The sequence below is a fragment of the Physella acuta genome, unplaced genomic scaffold (assembly GCF_028476545.2).
Source record: "Physella acuta isolate Inbredline_101_S28 unplaced genomic scaffold, ASM2847654v3 ptg001284l, whole genome shotgun sequence".
NCBI classification, from domain to species: Eukaryota; Metazoa; Mollusca; class Gastropoda; family Physidae; genus Physella; species Physella acuta.
Window position 1 is genome coordinate 608,065 of NW_026732799.1, and position 18,720 is coordinate 626,784.

The 18,720-nt window shown below is 42.8% G+C and overlaps 1 protein-coding gene across 11 annotated transcripts in view; it reads right to left on the minus strand.

The window, feature by feature from the left end:
* LOC131958030 (tumor protein p53-inducible protein 11) overlaps nucleotides 1-16,577 on the minus strand; it is a 55,088-nt gene extending 38,511 nt beyond the window's left edge. For 2 of the 11 annotated variants that reach the window (XM_059322923.1, XM_059322921.1), the window contains exon 1: nucleotides 2,953-3,193. Coding sequence is in view for 2 of the 11 variants with exons in the window: in XM_059322929.1 (XP_059178912.1) it covers nucleotides 3,127-3,170 (44 nt within the window). In the remaining 9 variants the exon portion in view is untranslated. Of the gene's footprint in view, nucleotides 1-2,900; nucleotides 2,916-2,947; nucleotides 3,219-16,444 lie in introns of those variants that run through there. The other 9 variants (XM_059322924.1, XM_059322922.1, XM_059322930.1 and 6 more) reach the window with 8 other exon arrangements.
* Nucleotides 16,578-18,720: the final 2,143 nt, after the last annotated feature.

Sequence of the window (18,720 nt, forward strand, 5' to 3'; positions counted from 1 at the left end):
ATAAAACTATGGTATGAACTCTAGAGACAATGAACATGATGTACTTCAAGTTAGAAGACCTACACACTGTGCAACCTCACCCCCCCCCCACCCTAATCCACTGTCATCATATAACTTTGAAAAAGGTCTGACAACCCCCCCCCCCCCCCTTCCACTCATTTACTCATCTCGTGACGTCATACAGTGGTAACTCTGGTCGTAAGATTGTATACAGTAGAATGTGGGATTGTATGGTTGTATGATTGTAAAAACCCATGTAATTTACATTGCCTCCATGTAAAAAAAAGCGGAGGATCATCTGTTTCAAGCTTACACTTACAGATCTTACAGACTACCTCCCAACATCTCAAACCTACCTCCCACCCCACCACCCAACCCCCCCCCCCCCCCCCACTTCCCACACACACAGCCGCGCCTCTATGAAACGAATTCAACGAGTTTAAAACCTGGTTACTCGCCGCGATGCTGTGGGGGGGGGGGGGGGGGGGGGGGTTACTGTACCCAGGCAAGTAATGGTTGATGGTAGGAGGGGGGTAATGTAGCCCAACAAGTCACGTGGTATTTTAGACAACTATGTACAGCAAATTTCACAGGGAAAAGATCAGTTACATAACAAGCGATGGACCCTACTAATCGGAGGTCAAAGTTCAAGCGAAACGCCACTTAGGTCGTGTGATGGTGTAGATTCTAGATAATGCATCCAGCATCCTGCATTCTACATCCAACATCCTACATCAAACAACCTGCATCCAACAAGCACAGTCCGGAAGTGTTAGAGATACATCTGATCAATGGTGCTCTGGTTGTTAGAGATAGGACGGTGGCCATGATACAAGACTTGACATACAGGGACTTGACATACAGGGGACTTGACATACAGGGACTTGACATATAGGGGACTTGACATACAGGGGACTTGACATATAAGGACTTGACATACAGGGACTTGACATATAGGGGACTTGACATATAAGGACTTGACATACAGGGACTTGACATACAGGGACTTGACATACAAGGGACTTGACATACAGGGACTTGACATATAAGGACTTGACATACAGGGGACTTGACATACAGGGGACTTGACATACAGGGACTTGACATATAGGGGACTTGACATATAGGGGACTTGACATATAAGGACTTGACATACAGGGACTTGACATACAGGGGACTTGACATACAGGGGACTTGACATATAAGGACTTGACATACAGGGACTTGACATACAGGGACTTGACATACAAGGGACTTGACATACAGGGACTTGACATATAAGGACTTGACATACAGGGGACTTGACATACAGGGGACTTGACATACAGGGGACTTGACATACAGGGGACTTGACATACAGGGGATTTGAATACTGGAGACTTGACAAACCCACCTCATAATCCCTCAACCATCCACACAAATCCACCTCATAATCCCACAACCATCCACACAAATCCACCTCATAATCCCACAACCATCCACACAAATCCACCTCATAATCCACAACCATCCACACAACCCCACCTCATAATCCACAACCATCCACACAAACCCACCTCATAATCCCACAACCATCCACACAACCCCACCTCATAATCCCACAACCATCCACACAACCCCACCTCATAATCCCACAACCATCCACACAACCCCACCTCATAATCCACAACCATCCACACAACCCCACCTCATAATCCACAACCATCCACACAACCCACTCTTTAAGCCCCCAAACAACCATCCACACAACCCCCCACCATAGTTTGGCCAGGTATTTTGTTTATGCCAGACAAAACGCGAATATTTAACTCTAGCCGCCACTATTAGTTTAACAACAGCGGGCTCAGGTCTGGCCAATAGATCAACATGGATGTTGTACCTGGGACTAATGAGGACACGTGATGTCACAGTGACGTCTAGATGTTGTCAGTACATAGAGGTCACATGTCGGTACATACATGTCATATGTCAGTACATAGATGTCATATGCCATTGCATAGATGTCACATGTTGGTACATTGATGTCACAGGTCATTACGTAGATGCCACATGTCATTACATATATGTCACATCAGAGGCGTAGCGAGGGGGGGGGCGGGGGGACATATGTCCCCGGGCGCCGACCTTAGGGGGGCGCCAAATTGAAAGTTTGAGGGGGGAGTGCAAATGAAAAGTTCGAGGGGGGGGGCGCAAATCGAAAGTTTGTCCCCGGGCGCCGGGAGGGGTCGCTACGCCTCTGTGTCACATGTCATTACATAGATGTCACTTGTTGGTACATTAATGTCACATGTCAGTACATAGATGTCATATGTCGGTACATTGATGTCACATGTCATTGTATAGATGTCACATGTCATTACATTGATGTCATGTGTCATTATATTGATGTCATATGTCAGTATACTGATGTCACAATCAGATCTGGTCAAAACTTTTAATCACGTTTATAAATCGAAGCTGTTTAATTAGAAGCCATCGTGAAATTAATTAAGTTTTATTGTTTTAATTAGCTTACATCACGTTAATGCAGCTGACTTTTATATTTATGTCAATTAGACAACTAGTTAAGATATAATTAACCGGCTAATTAATTTAGGCAAATACCATCAAGTGTAGACAGACATAGCCGTAATGTATGTAACCCAAAGAATCTGTCGTGTTGCTTACAAGTGTAGAGAGACAGAGTAGCAATGTATGTAGCCCATTGAATGTGCCATGTGTTGTTGCTTTGTTAAATTGTGATGTAAGTAGTTGTGTGGACATTGGAGCTTTGTTACTGACACGGAGAAACTTACAGATAGGATGTTTGACAGCAGACAGTGACAGATAGATAGATAGACAGACAGATAGACAGATACATCGAGGCAAAGGGGGCACACAGAAGGACATGTCATAATTACTTAGTTACTACAAATTGATTAATTCATTGAAGTGTAAACTATTTTACTTCACCAATCCTTAACACAGAGAACTCCCAAAAACGAATGTCAGTACACTTGATCTATCACAAGGCATAATTAATTCACTTTCAATTTTAAGCACGGCTAATTAATTATTGACACCAATCACTAAAAACTATGTCACGACACTGCGAGTATGTCGGCAGTAATCTCAGAACTCACTCACAGGTCCCCGCACGTGAGAAGACAATCCTCACACCACACCATCATCACACACAAACACAGACACGGGCAGGGGAAATCACTCTCAACATGTTCCTCGCACAGTGACGGCGCTGCTCGGACTATTGTTGTAACCAATCAACTTGGGCTTTATTCTTAGCTCACCCCGCGAGCTGACTGCCGTTGTTTCTTTCACTCTATACATCTCTTTATGTATTCATAATGTATATATATATATATATATATATATATATATATATATATATATATATATATATATATATATTTATAATTATTTATAATTATTTGTGCGTGTATGTCTTTGAATACGTAAGTATGAATGTATGTGGGTATTTTTTTCTAGATCTATATTTTATATTAATGCATACTATGTATTTATAAATAGGTATATATGTATATCTATTTATTAATTATTTATAAGTAGTTGTTGGTAGCCGTATGTAAACTTTACCACCATACGTGTGTATGTATCAGACGTGTGTCGACGTATGTATCTTTACTCTGTATGTATGTATGTATGTAGTATATATAACTGTAACCTCCAGTTTGGCCTACATGAAATGGCCATCAAGCTTATTACAGTGATAGCGGATTCAGAACCCCCCCCCCCCTTCCGTCATACACACACCCACCCCCGCCCACTAGATCTACTTTACTGTAGTGAGCACTTGCCTGTCAAAGCTCTCAGCTTGAACTAAAAATAGAATTTTAGTACACGCAACAGTGGGGAGGGCAGGGTTTGTCGTGTGACAGGTAGCCTGTGACAGGTAGCCTGTGACAGGTAGTCTGTGACAGGTAGCCTGTGACAGGTAGCCTGTGACAGGTAGCCTGTGACAGGTAGCCTGTGACAGGTAGCCTGTGACAGGTAGCTTGTGACAGGTAGACTGTGACAGGTAGCCTGTGACAGGTAGCCTGTGACAGGTAGCCTGTGACAGGTAGCCTGTTGAGTGACAGGCTCATGGTAGGTAGTCTGTGACAGGTAGCCTGTGACAGGTAGCCTGTGACAGGTAGCCTGTTGAGTGACAGGCTCATGGAAGGTAGTCTGTGACAGGTAGCCTGTGACAGGTAGCCTGTGACAGGTAGCCTGTGACAGGTAGCTTGTGACAGGTAGACTGTGACAGGTAGCCTGTGACAGGTAGCCTGTGACAGGTAGCTTGTGACAGGTAGACTGTGACAGGTAGCCTCTGACAGGTAGCCTGTGACAGGTAGCCTGTGACAGGTAGCCTGTGACAGGTCAGGTTTAGCTCAGTAGCATGACATGTAGCCTGTTGAGTGCCAATGACATTGTAGGTAGCCAAAATGCTACTATTACAAATAGCGTTTCGCCCTAGCATCAAATAATGGAATACAATTTTACCGTTCCAAATATTTCTTTCCTAGCCACCGAGATGTTCCCTGTCTCTAATCTCATGACCCACCTCATACAAAAGTTTTGTCTAAGACTTTGTCGGCCCATTCAGCTTTAGGATTATCCTAATCCGATTAGCTCCACGAACCATAAACACGAGGACTACAAAACTAAGACGTGGATCCATAATTCTGACTAAATTTCCTCATCAATGATTCACTGACAATCTGACGACCTTTGACACCACTTCCGGTCTGGCCAGCTCGTGGGGGCGTGGCTTACGTGTGGGGGCGTGGGGTGAAAGGATTATTGATAAATCAAAAGACGAGGACGAACATTTAATTGGTTCGTCTGGACTGGACTGATTAAGACATATGACGTCACTAGAACATAATGTTGGCGGGCTGAAGTGTGTAACATACACACATATATAGACTGACATACAGAGGTGTAGATAGACACACAAATACACATATAGACTGACATACATAGGTGTAGAGAGATACTCACATACACATATAGACTGACATACATAGGTGTAGATAGACACACAAATACACATATAGACTGACATACAGAGGTGTAGAGAGATACATACACATATAGACTGACATACATAGGTGTAGATAGACACTCACACACATATAGATTAACCTACTTGAACACAACCGATTTTTTTCAATTTAAGAGCTCAGGGCCCCCTGTTCTTAATTCTCTCAAAAAATCGCCGGCCCCCACCCCCACGATCCGAAAAAGCCCGACGCCCTCTCCTGAACTACACCGACGCCCTCTCCTGAACTACACCGACGCCCTCTCCTGAACTACACCGACGCCCTCTCCTGAACTACACCGACGCCTTCTCCTGAACTACACCGACGCCCTCTCCTGAACTACACCGACGCCCTCTCCTGAACTACACCGACGCCCTCTCCTGAACTACACCGACGCCCTCTCCTGAACTACACCGACGCCTTCTCCTGAACTACACCGACGCCCTCTCCTGAACTACACCGACGCCTTCTCCTGAACTACACCGACGCCCTCTCCTGAACTACACCGACGCCCTCTCCTGAACTACACCGACGCCTTCTCCTGAACTACACCGACGCCCTCTCCTGAACTACACCGACGCCCTCTCCTGAACTACACCGACGCCCTCTCCTGAACTACACCGACGCCCTCTCCTGAACTACACCGACGCCTTCTCCTGAACTACACCGACGCCCTCTCCTGAACTACACCGACGCCCTCTCCTGAACTACACCGACGCCTTCTCCTGAACTACACCGACGCCCTCTCCTGAACTACACCGACGCCCTCTCCTGAACTACACCGACGCCTTCTCCTGAACTACACCGACGCCCTCTCCTGAACTACACCGACGCCCTCTCCTGAACTACACCGACGCCTTCTCCTGAACTACACCGACGCCCTCTCCTGAACTACACCGACGCCCTCTCCTGAACTACACCGACGCCTTCTCCTGAACTACACCGACGCCCACTCCTGAACTACACCGACGCCCTCTCCTGAACTACACCGACGCCTTCTCCTGAACTACACCGACGCCCTCTCCTGAACTACACCGACGCCCTCTCCTGAACTACACCGACGCCTTCTCCTGAACTACACCGACGCCCTCTCCTGAACTACACCGACGCCCTCTCCTGAACTACACCGACGCCTTCTCCTGAACTACACCGACGCCCTCTCCTGAACTACACCGACGCCTTCTCCTGAACTACACCGACGCCCTCTCCTGAACTACACCGACGCCTTCTCCTCAGTTCTCCTCAGAGTTTCTTCCAGGCATCTCTTCGGGGGGGCAGCCCCCCCGAAAAATTTTTACCGCCCCCCCGAACGAAATGAAATTTATATAATTTATATAGAAAATATATACTTTTAACAGTGTCCGCCCCCCCGAAGAAAGTTTACCGCCCCCCCGAAGATTTCAAGTGCCCCCCCGGAGAAAAAAGTCTGGAAGAAACACTGGTTCTCCTATCCAGTCACCATCGCTTATGGAAACCATCACCCATCTCCTAGCGACTTGAAGTAACAAAATTGATTTTTTTTTGTTCGCGGCATTCTCGTTTGGCGGACGCATCTAATTAGCCAAATATTTGAGTGGACACATCTAATTAGCCAAATATTTGAGTGGACACATTTAATTAGCCAAATATTTGAGTGGACACATTTAATTAGCCAAATATTTTAGTCGACACATCTAATTAGCTAAATATTTGAGTGGACACATCTAATTAGCCAAATATTTTAGTCGACACATCTAATTAGCTAAATATTTGAGTGGACATATCTAATTAGCCAAATATTTGAGTGGACACATCTAATTATCCAAATATTTGAGTGGACACATTTAATTAGCCAAATATTTGAGTGGACACATCTAATTAGCCAAATATTTGAATGGACACATCTAATTAACAAAATATTTCAGTGGAAACATCTAACTTATTTACTATTGACGTACTTCCATATGCTACACCGCCCTCCCCCTCTCCCCCCATCCCCATTACAACTTGAACTGATTACAATGTTGTCAAGGGAGGGGTGGGGGGGAGGCTGGAATTGTGTTTTCTAATCCATTGATCTCTTATAATGTTGTAACTAAATAATTAAACGACACGGAGATATTTTCTAATTAAACTAATGTTTTTAAAGCTGTGAAAGTGTGAGTACTCACGATGCCATTTTCTCTGGCCGTGCAAGCGTTCTCACACGCACACGATGACTTGTTATATGGGTTGTACACGATATGACGTGTACAAAAAGTCCAGTTGTTTGAGAGGGGCGGGGAGCGGGGAGGGAGGGGGCATGTGACAAAGGAAACTTTTCCGTACTAAGTTAGATCCTGATCGTTGTGTACACAGAAATTGGGTTGTGCGGGGAGGTAATCCGTTGTTTCAACACATGTTGCATTGAGTAATCTCGATTCATTATCTCCCTTGCTTTTTATGTACGGGTTATTTTTATTACGGGGAGAGAAAAAAATAGCTGTAGAATCGATCAGTTTGGTTCGTAAATTTATATTTTTTTTAATTAGATGGAAGTCAATTTGTGTGGGGTGTGGAGTGGACAAAGATGTGTGTGGGGCTGTGTGTGGAGGCTGTGTGGATGAATGTCAGTTTGTGAGGGTGTGTGGCTGGGTGTGGCTGTGTGGGGGTGTGTGGGGCTGAACCCAGCGAGGCTGATGATGACGATGTATTTCCTGCCACTGTTCACAATGCGCTTCTCACGTTCAACCCGTCACGTTTCAATCTCTCGCATCACACGTCACGTGACTCAGTCCACGTGTACCCACAGCCACATAGCGAGAGTCAGAAACTCTAGGTGAATGTCCCCCCCCCCCCCACCCCCACACATACACAGACACTAGTGAATGTTTTAGTACGCGCTAAGTCTTAGAACCGTGGCTGCTACAGCAAGTAGCTATTTCAGGAATGTAAAGGCCATGTTCTAGAACCTTCGGTACAGCCATCCCACGCCGGCCAGATGCCTTTAACGTGGAACAGCTCAGGTAATGAACTGACCCTTTGTGCTGTCAGGATTGTTTCATCTTGCCCGCCTCATTGTACACGTACACAACCACCCCGTTCCTCCCTCTCTCTCTACCCTCCCTCTCTACCCTCCCTCTCTACCCTCCCTCCCTCTCTCCTGCTCTCTAGTTGATTACAAAACTTTTTTTCAACTCTTGTAATCAGCATATTTCCTCAGTCACACGCCAGTCAAACACCCTCAACCACACGCCAGTAAAACACCCTCAGCCACGCCAGTAAAACACCCAGAGCCACACGCCAGTAAAACACCCAGAGCCACACGCCAGTAAAACAACTAGAGCCACACGCCAGTAAAACACCCTCAGCCACACGCCAGTAAAACACCCTCAGCCACACGCCAGTAAAACACCTTCAGCCACACGCCAGTAAAACACCCTCAGCCACACGCCAGTAAAACACCCTCAGCCAATAAAAAAAATGATTTGATTCTGTAGTATTGAAATATCCGAGTCCAATTTGAGAACGTAAACCTGTATAATGCAAGGCTTTACTCACTGATTGAAATGTTTTCATCATCAATTGGGTGGCATCAAAATAAAATCCTTGACGGGATAGTGACTTGTAAACGGGGGGAGGAGGGAGGGGTGCTTTTTCTTTAAAAGTAATAACTATTTATATAACTGGGCGGGATGGGGGAGGGGGCACAAATTATTGTTCGCCACTGGGGCCGGAATGAGTCGCTACGCCCCTGATCACATCCTCCAATTTTATCCTCCTTTCATTCTATCCTATAATATCCTCGTATCCTATTCTATCCTATTATCCCAATACGCTGCACTCACCTGATGATCCTACACTAGCCATCAAAGGTCAAGGTAGGCAGGTAACTACACAGACAGGTGGTCACTTCCGGTGTGTTTTCCTCCCGTCTGGGTTTACCTGATGTAAAACTACAACCCAGTCCCAACCCCAACCACCCACCCCTCACACACACACAAACACACACACACACACACACACACGCGCGCGCACAAGGCAACTAACTTAAAACAAAGCTATAACTTTAAAAGCTAATTAATTCGTTTAATTATCTTCAGGTGAGTTTAAGGTGAGTTGTAGGTTTGAAATTGTTGTATGTGAGTGCCAAAATGAACAGAAACTCATGTCCGACAAAGTACCTTACACTATACCACCGTACCGACACAGTACCTTACATTAGACCACCGTACCGACACAGTACCTTACATTAGACCACCGTACCAACAGAGTACCTTAGACCACCGTACCGACACAGTACCTTACATTAGACCACCGTACCGACACAGTACCTTAGACCACCGTACCAACAGAGTACCTTAGGCCACCGTACCAACAGAGTACCTTACATTAGACCACCGTACCAACAGAGTACCTTAGACCACCGTACCGACACAGTACTTAGACCACCGTACCAACAGAGTACCTTAGACCACCGTACCAACAGAGTACCTTACATTAGACCACCGTACCGACACAGTACTTAGACCACCGTACCGACAGAGTACCTTAGACCACCGTACCGACAGAGTACCTTACATTAGACCACCGTACCAACAGAGTACCTTAGACCACCGTACCAACAGAGTACCTTAGACCACCGTACCGACACAGTACCTTACATTAGACCACCGTACTGATACAGTACCTTAGACCACCGTACCAACAGAGTACCTTAGACCACCGTACCAACAGAGTACCTTAGACCACCGTACCGACACAGTACCTTACATTAGACCACCGTACCGACTGAGTACCTTAGACCACCGTACCAACAGAGTACCTTACATTAGACCACCGTACTGATACAGTACCTTAGACCACCGTACCGACAGAGTACCTTACATTAGACCACCGTACCGACAGAGTACCTTAGACCACCGTACCAACAGAGTACCTTACATTAGACCACCGTACCAACAGAGTACCTTAGACCACCGTACCGACACAGTAGCTTAGACCACCGTACCAACAGAGTACCTTACATTAGACCACCGTACCGACACAGTACCTTAGACCACCGTACCAACAGAGTACCTTACATTAGACCACCGTACCGACACAGTACTTAGACCACCGTACCAACAGAGTACCTTACATTAGACCACCGTACCGACAGAGTACCTTAGACCACCGTACCAACAGAGTACCTTAGACCACAGTACCGACACAGTACCTTAGACCACCGTACCGACAAAGTACCTTAGACCACAGTACCGACACAGTACCTTAGACCACCGTACCGACACAGTACCTTAGACCACCGTACCAACAGAGTACCTTATACCACCGTACCAACAGAGTACCTTAGACCACCGTACCGACACAGTACCTTAGACCACCGTACCGACACAGTACCTTAGACCACCGTACCGACACAGTACCTTAGACCACCGTACCGACACATTACCTTAGACCACCGTACCAACAGAGTACCTTACATTAGACCACCGTACCGACACAGTAGCTTAGACCACCGTACCAACAGAGTACCTTACATTAGACCACCGTACCGACACAGTAGCTTAGACCACCGTACCAACAGAGTACCTTACATTAGACCACCGTACCAACAGAGTACCTTACATTAGACCACCGTACCAACAGAGTGCCTTAGACCACCGTACCGACACAGTAGCTTAGACCACCGTACCAACAGAGTACCTTACATTAGACCACCGTACCAACAGAGTACCTTAGACCACCGTACCGACGGAGTACCTTAGACCACCGTACCAACAGAGTACCTTAGACCACCGTACCAACAGAGTGCCTTAGACCACCGTACCGACACAGTACCTTACATTAGACCACCGTACCGACAGAGTACCTTAGATTAGACCACCGTACCGACACAGTACCTTACATTAGACCACCGTACCGACAGAGTACCTTAGATTAGACCACAGTACCGACACAGTACCTTAGACCACCGTACCGACAGAGTACCTTAGACCACCGTACCGACACAGTACCTTACATTAGACCACCGTACCAACAGAGTACCTTACATTAGACCACCGTACCGACAGAGTACCTTAGACCACCTTACCGACACATTACCTTAGACCACCGTACCGACAGAGTACCTTAGACCACCGTACCGACACAGTAGCTTAGACCACCGTACCAACAGAGTACCTTACATTAGACCACCGTACCGACACAGTAGCTTAGACCACCGTACCGACAGAGTACCTTAGACCACCGCACCAACACAGTACCTTACATTAGACCACCGTACCGACAGAGTACCTTAGACCACCGTACCGACACAGTAGCTTAGACCACCGTACCAACAGAGTACCTTACATTAGACCACCGTACCGACAGAGTACCTTAGACCACCGTACAGACAGAGTACCTTAGACCACCGTACCGACAGAGTACCTTACCTTAGACCACCGTACCAACAGAGTGCCTTAGACCACCGTACCGACACAGTACCTTACATTAGACCACCGTACCAACAGAGTACCTTACATTAGACCACCGTACCGACAGAGTACCTTAGACCACCGTACCGACACAGTACCTTACATTAGACCACCGTACCAACAGAGTACCTTACATTAGACCACCGTACCGACAGAGTACCTTAGACCACCGTACCGACACAGTACCTTACATTAGACCACCGTACCTACACCTGTACAAAAAACACCTGAAATAGCCAAGTCCGAAATAAAGCTCTAGAACTCCGGGGCCTGGCCAGGTAGTGTCTAGGCCATCTGGAGGGTGCCAAAATCTTCTGGAATCTTAACGTCTTAACGTCTTAACGTCTTAACGTCTTAACGTCTTAACTTTCAGAGCATAATCCACATAGCTATAGCGTCTGCGCTGGACTTGTATTTTATTATTTTGTTTTTGCCTAAGTTTATCATGTCGCTATGTCAGCATTTCACTTACTCAAACTTAAGTCAAATAATCCAGTTTGATTAAACTTAAGTAGTCGGATAATCCAGTTTGATCAAATTTTAGTTGGATAATCCAGTTGGTTAACACGTTTTAAGTTATTAATTTAACTAAGTAGTTAATTAATCTAAGTAATTAATTCAACTAAATAATTAATTCAACTAAGTAATTAATTCAACTAAATAATCAATTCAACTAAGTAATTAATTCAACTAAATAATTAATTCAACTAAGTAATTAATTCAACTGAGTAATTAATTCAACTAAGTAATTAATTCAACTAAATAATTAATTCAGCTAAGTAATTAATTCAGCTAAGTAATTAATTCAACTAAATAATTAATTCAACTAAATAATTAATTCAACTAAGTAATTAATTCAATGAAGTAGATTATTTCAATAAAAAAAAGTTGGACTAGGGATCTTGATCTTGAATTCTTTACTTTCATCGTTACAGATGCGAGACAGAAAACTCGCGTAGATAAAATCCATTCACATCTAAAACATGCGCTAAATTGCAATGACACATTGATATCTAACAAGTGCTAATTTAATATCTGACAACTTGACATCGTTGAATTGAACTGACAAATTGGCACCTGACATGCGTAAATTAAAATGGCAAATTGACGTGTCGAAAATCGCGGTGTGAGATTATATTTGTTATATGTCATCTACAATACATCTGTTAGATTAAAAGCCACGGAAACACATCTGTTATATGTCATCTACAATACATCTGTTAGATTAAAAGCCACGGAAACACATCTGTTATATGTCATCTACAATACATCTGTTAGATTAAAAGCCACGGAAACACATCTGTTATATGTCATCTACAATACATCTGGTAGATAAAGCCACGGAAACACATCTGTTATATGTCATCTACAATACATCTGTTAGATTAAAAGCCACGGAAACACATCTGTTATATGTCATCTACAATACATCTGTTAGATTAAAAGCCACGGAAACACATCTGTTATATGTCATCTACAATACATCTGTTAGATTAAAAGCCACGGAAACACATCTGTTATATGTCATCTACAATACATCTGTTAGATTAAAAGCCACGGAAACACATCTGTTATATGTCATCTACAATACATCTGTTAGATTAAAAGCCACGGAAACACATCGGTTATATGTCATCTACAATACATCTGTTAGATTAAAAGCCACGTAAACACATCTGTTATATGTCATCTACAATACATCTGTTATATGTCATCTACAATACATCTGTTAGATTAAAAGCCACGGAAACACATCTGTTATATGTCATCTACAATACATCTGTTAGATTAAAAGCCACGGAAACACATCTGTTATATGTCATCTACAATACATCTGTTAGATTAAAAGCCACGTAAACACATCTGTTATATGTCATCTACAATACATCTGTTAGATAAAGCCACGGAAACACATCTGTTATATTATCGACAGTCGCCCAACCAAAACTGAGGTTGGATATTAAATTTTTGTGAAGATTCGAAAGACTTCGAGTCCTAGAGGATATTTATATTTTTGTGAAGATTCGAAAGACTTTGAGTCCTAGAGGATATTTATATTTTTGTGAAGATTCGAAAGACTTCGAGTCCTAGAGGATATTTATATTTTTGTGAAGATTCGAAAGACTTCGAGTCCTAGAGGATATTTATATTTTTGTGAAGATTCGAAAGACTTCGAGTCCTAGAGGATATTTATATTTTTGTGAAGATTCGAAAGACTTCGAGTCCTAGAGGATATTTATATTTTTGTGAAGATTCGAAAGACTTCGAGTCCTAGAAGTTTCCATCTGCAACTTCAAAAATTGCTGCCGCCTGCGATAAACAGCGCTCACCAGAGGCATAGCGAGGGGGGGGGGGGGGGCGGGGGGAACATATGTCCCCGGGCGCCGACCTTAGGGGGGGGCGCCAAATTGAAAGTTTGAGGGGGGGTGCAAATGAAAAGTTCGAGGGGGGGTGCAAATCGAAAGATTGAGGAGGGTGCAAATGAAAAGTTCGAGGGGGGGGTGCAAATCGAAAGTTTGTCCCCGGGCGCCGGGAAGGGTCGCTACGCCTCTGGCGCTCACCTAAATGAATAATTCGATAGGCTGAGGCTAACATACAGGTGAGAAAATAGTTGGTTGGGTGACCGTATTTTTAGACAGTTTCGACAATAAGTTGTCTTGTGGTGTGTGGACAGCTTTTGGTGGACAGTCAACAGCCGATAGCCTTTATAGTGGTGTGTGGACGGTTTTTTGTTCTATGAAGGGCTTCAAGCGTCTTAAACCTCTACCTTTATGCCTAAACATGGTTTATAAAGAAGCTGAATTTATCTACAGTCTAGATACACTGCAGACTTTAAAAGTCAGATCCAAATATAAAAAATTAAAAGGCGTGAAAATAATATAAAAATACCGTCCATTTATAACTGTGCCATTTGCTAAGCTTTTTGTGAGTTTAAAAAATAAAATACGATCAAAGCTGAGTTTGAACACAAAGCTGGATATTTTATTTTGATATGTTCTCGAAGTCTACTTATGTATACCATAAAAATTGCTAAACGTAACAATTTCTTTTTGAATCATTAAGTGGTTGTTTGTTTTATTTTTATTTTTTTTATTTATTTTTTTTATTAGTAAATGTGTACATAAAATCAGTTACTTCCCATTTTGAAATTTGATTTTACTAAGAGAAACAACCTATAAACTTGAAATTATTTTATTTTTAGGACAATAAATACACTAAAAACTCAAAAGTATAAAACTTAAGTGAAAATAATAGTTAATTATTCACTTTATAATAATATAAAAAAGTCTTACTCAACAAATAGTCTAGTTTTCACTCTCGGTTGAATTTAAAATTCTAACTTGAATCTAATTCAAAACTGTAACATTCCAGCTGTTTTAAATATGTAATTCATGGACTCGTGTATTTTACGTTTAATGTGATGTAGATAATGATCGCATATTTTGTTTTCACTTCGTGAATTTGGTATAATTAATTTAGAATTTAAAACTTGAAAAATATTTATATCTAGGTTCTAGATCAATATATAATATAATTCTAGATCCAACATATTTTAGATTTCACGATCTAGATCTATATCTTGAACTAATCTGTATTATCGCATTCAATAATATCTCTTGCCGAGAAATGGGCTGAGAGAAAGCGTCAATAAACTTGAGGAAATATTATGTCAAAAAGAGAAAGACAGTTCTCCCAGAGACAATAGTCACCAGTAGTTCTACACCCATGTTGTCACATTATAGGCACATACCGCTGCTTGTGAAAGATATTTATCTTTTGGAATTACAATTAAAAGAATGTCAGAAGGATTATGATTAGAGTTGGCTTAAGCTTCAGCCTACAGACTTATATGGAGATTTATGCTTTAAAGATAGCACTGTTTAGACAAAATGTTAGCAAGAACTGGAGGAGCTATCTTGTAAAGAACAAATGAGCTTTGAACCAGCCGCAGCCATTGGTCGGGTAACAAATGTCACATGTCAAACTCACGTACAACAAATGTCACATGTCAAACTCACGTACAACAAATGTCACATGTCAAACTCACTTACAACAAATGTCACATGTCAAACTCACGTACAACAAATGTCACATGTCAAACTCACGTGCAGAACCAAACACATCTTATGGAGAATCTTGGATTTACAGTGTTAACTAACGGAGTTCACGTGAGGTTAAAAATAGAGACACATATGCAAGTTGATAATATGCATGTAATGTCTCCAACTCAACTCGGCCTATGTGTAGAATGTGCTACATTTAACAATGGTTTGGAAGAAAAAATACAGCTCCTATATGAAAGTGATGGACACATTCATGACATTGTAAAGATGATAACACAATATACAGATGCTGAAATGGCTCCGTGGGTTAATCATAATTCCTTTGAAAAAAAAAAAAGAAAAAAAACCTAAAATTACCAAAGAAACCACTGCTACCAAACAGCTGCCGTGTGATAAATTAAAAAATTAAATAACATTGGAAAAAAAAAGTTTTCACTTAGAACGAAAAGATTCGAAAAATGTTAATTAGATAATTAGATAATAATAAGATTCAAATCTACATCTACTTGTTGAAGAATTATTTGTAGTTGATCATACAAATTAATTACGTTAGCAACAATATGTATTAAATCAAACATTGTGTGATAAATATTTTGTAGGAAATTATAGAAATTAGGTGTTAATACCGTATCGTTAATCATCAAATGTCATGTTGTGGCAAGGTTTGTAGTACTGATCACGTGACCGAACTGTTAGCAAGCCTACACATGCCTACACTGACCACGTGACCAAACGGTCAATTAGCTTACACATGCCTACACTGACCACGTGACTACACGGTCAATTAGCTTACACATGCCTACACTGACCACGTGACTACACGGTCAATTAGCTTACACATGCCTACACTGACCACGTGACCGGACGGTCAGCAAGTCTACACATGGAATAAATAACTCACCTTTCATTGACCCTAGGCTCTGTCATGCTCATTGCAGAAGGTGACGTCAGGGTATCCAATGGATGCAAATATTGAGTTATCCACTGGATGCAAATATTGAGTTATCCACTGGATACAAATATTGACTTATCCACTGGATTCAAACAGAAAATTATCCAATAGATACCAATATTGAGTTATCCTCTGGATTAATCAATAATTAAGATATACACGGGATATAAAATATGTATCTACTGGGTGCAAATATCAAATTATCCACTGGATACAAATATTGAGTTATCCACTGGATGCAAATATTGAGTTATCCAATGGATACAAATATTGAGTTATCCTCTGGATTAATAAATAATTAAGACATACACGGGATATAAAAAAGGTATCCACTGGGTGCAAATATCAAATTATCCACTGGATACAAACATTAAGTTATCCACTATAAAATTACCCAGTAGAAGATGAAATCAAGTTAAGCCCCGAAGAAAAAAATGGTGAGTTCAGATTATCCACCGATGAATTAATCCATGAAACAATCAGAGCTGAACTAAAACATGTTCCAATTTATCCACTGGATATGCCTACATATCTAGCTATCGAGAAAGTTGGGAAAAGATGGGATAAGAATATCCAATGTGCGGATGGCTAGTTCACGCAGTAACCGGAAGTGTCTGGGCTCTGCCCATCCTCATAGACTACCTGCCACGTTCCTTGACAGACTGCCAGACTATCAAAACTCCAGGCTCAACCCGGTATTGTTTCCCCTGGCCTTCTGACGGAGTGAGAAGGGAAATAACTTTATCTAACGTCGAGTGCTCCCGTATAGTCTCTTGAAGGTCTTAGCGTTAAGGCGAGGATGCTAGACCGGCCTCAGAGATTAGCCGCTCTTAAGTTTAAACATAAGCACTCGATTCACTTTTCTTCTATCAAAGGTATTTTCCTTCACAGACAATTTAAAACCTACCTGTGATTTTGGCTTAAAGGGTTTTTTATTAAACTGTTTTCGTAAGCACAAATTGACTTAACTACACGAATATTTCTCTCATCTTAACGTTTTACTCAGTAGTGAATCGCGGAGACGCCAAATGTTATGTGGAGATGTCAAGTGTCATGTGAAGAAGTCAAATGTCATGTGGAGATGTCAAATGTCATGTGGAGATGTCAAGTGTCATGTGGAGATGTCAAGTGTCATATGGAGATGTCAAATGTCATAGGATGATGTCAAATGTCATGTGAAGATGTCAAATTTTATGTGGAGGTGTAAAGTGAAAATATCGAGCTTGATGCGTATGATGGTATTGTCACACCTACCTAAATGTACGTGTTTCATGCTTCTACCACCTACTTTTTTACATCAGGCATACTGATCCATACATTCTTTATGGAGCAATTTTCAGTTCTCCCCCATACCCCCCCCCATATTGTAACCACCAACGCCCAATTCTAACCCCCCACCCATATTGTAACCACCAACGCCCAATTCTATCCCCCCCACCTATATTGTAACCACCAACGCCCAATTCCAACCCCCCCCCCCACCTATATTGTAACCACCAACGCCCAATTCCAACCCCCCCCCCCACCTATATTGTAACCACCAACGCCCAATTCCAACCCCCCCCCCCCCCACCTATATTGTAACCACCAACGCCCAATTCCAACCCCCCCCCCCCCCCCACCTATATTGTAACCACCAACGCCCAATTCCAACCCCCCCCCACACCTATATTGTAACCACCAACGCCCAATTCCAACCGCCCCCCCCCCACCCATATTGTAACCACCAACGCCCAATTCTATCCCCCCACCCCACAATGTAACCACCAACGCCCAATTCTATCCCCCCCCCACACCCCTCATAACTCACCGTAGGCGTACGCCAGACATTGTAGGCGTATCTAGCGGCTAATACATATTCATTAGCTAATGTAAACATTCGTTAATCAGGCCGCTAAGGGAGGCTAATGAGTCTAATTGATGCTCGCCTTCCCCACTGACTAGAACTAGATTAAAACATATTTTAATTGGCCTAAATTGCTGGGGCGGACTGGGCGAGCACAGGTTATTTTTGGCAGAAATCTTCTCAATTTATCTGGCCAAATATTTTTGTTTTATCGGGGAAGATGATGGCGTGTACACTATCGTGCAAGTGTGTATGTGATATATGATTACGTCATAGCCGTATGTGATATATGATTACGTCATAGCCATATGTGATATATGATTACGTCATAGCCATATGTGATATATGATTACGTCATAGCCATACAGAGTCCGGATTT